Source organism: Gossypium arboreum, chromosome 10, assembly GCF_025698485.1.
Source record: "Gossypium arboreum isolate Shixiya-1 chromosome 10, ASM2569848v2, whole genome shotgun sequence".
Classification (NCBI taxonomy): Eukaryota; Viridiplantae; Streptophyta; class Magnoliopsida; order Malvales; family Malvaceae; genus Gossypium; species Gossypium arboreum.
Window position 1 is genome coordinate 98,223,185 of NC_069079.1, and position 3,434 is coordinate 98,226,618.

The 3,434-nt window shown below is 32.3% G+C and overlaps 1 protein-coding gene across 1 annotated transcript; it reads right to left on the reverse strand.

Moving 5' to 3' along the window:
- Positions 1 to 626: 626 nt before the first annotated feature.
- LOC108472793 (uncharacterized) lies at positions 627 to 2,720 on the reverse strand. The gene is made up of 4 exons (XM_017774348.2): positions 2,402 to 2,720; positions 2,007 to 2,235; positions 1,569 to 1,721; positions 627 to 1,391 (listed from the first exon to the last, which is right to left on the reverse strand). Exons 1-4 carry the CDS (start codon positions 2,618 to 2,620, stop codon positions 682 to 684), a joined length of 1,311 nt encoding a protein of 436 aa, XP_017629837.1. The 5' UTR covers positions 2,621 to 2,720; the 3' UTR covers positions 627 to 681.
- Positions 2,721 to 3,434: the final 714 nt, after the last annotated feature.

Below are 3,434 nucleotides of genomic sequence, written 5' to 3' on the forward strand. Positions count from 1 at the left end.
AACTCATTGGGTATTACTATTGCTGCAACATGTAAAAGAATTTGAATTTAAACATGTATTATTCTTCAATTTTAAAAATTGAGAAAGATTTTATGCATAATAAATATATATATATATATATCTTATTTTATTAAATTTGTTGCTAAAATTTTTAAAATTCCACATCCACTCACGATACTACTGTTTATGAGGTCAGTGAAGTTCTAGTTAAAAGTACCAAACATTGTATGCATATTTTGCTAATTTGTCTCAAGAAATAATAAGAAGAAGAAGAACAATTTAAAAAAGGTTTGTTTAATTAGTGCTATGATCATTGGTCAAGAATGATTTCATTACTTAATTTAAGAATTTTTTTTATATTTAATACAATGCACCGATTAGCATCCTTTGATTTATATTTTTTTCATTCCAAACCTTTGGGGTTGGTTTTGGGCTATTCAAAGCCCAAGAATTTGAAAATTTTTCATTTATTTGTTATAATACTACCAATTAGCAGCACTACCATTTATAACATGCAACAAAGAGTAAAGTAGATTAATAATTGGCGATTTTTTTATGAAATATTTTATTTAAAAAACTATCTAGTAAATTAGCCATGAAATTTTCTGTTTTCATATGAACACATATTTTGGTTATCAAAGACATTAAACAATTTACTCCATAAATGAAATTGAAATGTTACTAGATAAGTGTACAATCTCTCTTTATATTTATGTACTCTAAGCATGAGAAGGGTAAGTTTAACATATGATCTACTTTAACAGAACTGGATACGAGGGTATTCATTACCATATCCCTGTTAACAAATCCACTACTCAACCCAAATCCTCTGCTCACTACTAATGATGTGTTGCACACCCAAGGTACCGATATTGCGAACCCTAAACCACACCCGAATTTTCCTCCCCTTGTTACTTTGCTTCCGATGAGGACATCTTTATACGCTTTGCAAACTCTAGAGACGTATTTTCCCATTGGCAGAAGTCGCTGGTAGAAGTACGAAACGGTCTCATTGGGGTTTGAGATATCGGAGTCTGCATGGAGATTCACCACTACAGTGCCATGTTCGGGATGGAGTCGGTCGCTGAGAGAGTTGAGAAATGGGGAATGTGGATCCCATAGCTTGTTAGGGAAGATGTCTTCACCGTCATAAGCATCAACGAAGATGATATCATACAGATTGTTGTTCTCTACAACATACTTCTCGGCATCCGTTTCATAGAGGTATAGCCTCTCGTGGATGCCCTTCCACATTGCTTCTTTAATAGTATCAGGTTCTAGAAAAGCACGTTCACCTGATGGGGTCATGACTGAGAAACCTGGAAAGCCCATTGCTTGCACTGATGCTGAGATGACAATAGGGTCAATTTCGACGACATGGATCTCGGCACCTGAAAGAAACAGAGAATCTTTGGTTAGTTGATTTAGATGCATTCCAATGATTTAAGTATAAATCAATATCTAAAGGCTTTAAACGAGATGATAAGTGGCTATAAACGTCCTTCTCTTTCATCTACCATTAATACTAAGCTAGCAGAAGAGATATAAAACTGAAAGCTAACTTCTACCTTGAATTTTACTAGCCAGAAACAATGGCAAGCTCCCACCACCATGACCAATGCATAATATATGCATCCTTTTCTTCCCATGTACTGCTGCCATTAGATCGTATTTAGAAGATGCAATAGTAGACAGTCCTAGTGACACCATACTCTTAACATCTACAAAAGTACCATCAAATCATAAGATTAGTTAAGCAAACATTTAAATGCAATAGGTATGTATATACAAATATAAAGAATACATACATTGTATGTCATAAGATACATCCTATTAGTTCACAAAATCTGGCCTAGATGTGTATTGTGTGTGAAAATGCTAGTATTGTCGTCACTCGGAAAATATGAACTGGTCGAAACTTATGATTTCTCAAAGACTGGATACCCAGAAGCATCAAATGTATATAAATGACAAAATTTGAGAAAAGAAATGAAGGAGCAATTTACATGGAATAGCCAGGCATTGAGCCTGCTGCATAATAAATATAGAGCCAGGCTCAGTATCCCGATAAGCAGCCATTATTTTAACTGTACTTTGGCGAGTATTATCGTTAAAGCGAAGGACACGCCACTGATACCCAAGTATCTTAAAACTTCCACTGTGTTCATAGCCTGGATATATCTCTCCATACCTTTGCTGAAGCCATTTCTCTGCTTCTGGCCAATGAACTTTGTTCTGAAAAAATGTTAGAAGCAATTGATAATCTATTCTCCACAGGAAATAAACCAATTCAGGATGAAAAAAGTTAATCAATGAAGAGAACCAGTAGTTTCCCTAAATCCAAAACAATTAAAAACCATATAATTGTGAAAAACAAAGAGTGAAATGTGAAGCAACTGACGGGTCTAGAAGAAGGGTAAGCGTGGACGGAGATAACGCCGTTTCCTTTGTCAGAGACGGAGCGGAACACGGTGTTTCCATTGAACTCGGATTCGGATTCGGATCCCCACCACTCGGGTGAGTAAAGCCAGTCACCTTCGTCCTCTATCCGGCGAGCTGCGCCGCTGAACAACCGCCGGTGTATGTTGCATCTCCAGCTCGACCCTGCTCTGCTCCACATTTTTAAGAGAAACCCTGATTCCCCAAGTTCTTCTAAGAGCTTAAACCCTGCAGTTTCTAAGGTTTAGGAATTAGGACCAGTCCTTTTCAAATACGAAGTTAACGGCGTCGTTTAACTAGAACCCATCTCTTTGTGAAGGAAAAAAAAAAACTTTTTACCAGGTTGGAATCATAATTAAGAAAAAGTTAAAAATAATTAAAATTTAAAGGGATTTCTTGAAAAAAACTTATTTATAAGCAATTTTAATTTTATATAAAATTAACTTCAATCAAGCTTAATATTATTATATTAATAATAAAATTTTAATTTTAATTTTAATTTTAAAATATCAAATATTATAATTTTAATATTATTAAATATACATATTTAATTATTTATATTTAATAATTTATTTGATTTTATAATTTTTTTAATAATAAATTTTAAAATGATAATTTTAAATTTTAAACAATATTCTTGATTGAAACATATTTATATTAATATTTTAATAATATATATTATAATTATAAATATATTAATAATAAATATTTTATAGTATAAATATTAAAATATGTCATAAGTTCATATACTCTTCATAAATTTAAAATTTAGCCATTGTACTTTTATTGGAAGCTCCTCTACTTTTCAATTGTAAACACTGCTAATTTTTTTAATAAACTATACAAATTGTCACCTAACCATACATGTGTTATTGTTGTGGTCACCCAAATTTAAACTTTTTTAATTTAGGCACTAATGTTTGAATTCGCTCCTGTTTTGATCACTTACCGTTAATTGATAACGAAAAAATATTTAAAAAAATTAAATTGATAAA

Coding starts and splice junctions, on each gene's coding strand:
- LOC108472793 (XM_017774348.2), bottom strand. CDS start 2,620: ATGTGGAGCAGAGCAGGGTCGAGCTGGAGATGCAACATACACCGGCGG. Junction 2,236..2,401: donor CTTACCCTTCTTCTAGACCC/GTCAGTTGCTTC, acceptor ACATTTTTTCAG/AACAAAGTTCATTGGCCAGA. Junction 1,722..2,006: donor TCAATGCCTGGCTATTCCAT/GTAAATTGCTCC, acceptor GTACTTTTGTAG/ATGTTAAGAGTATGGTGTCA.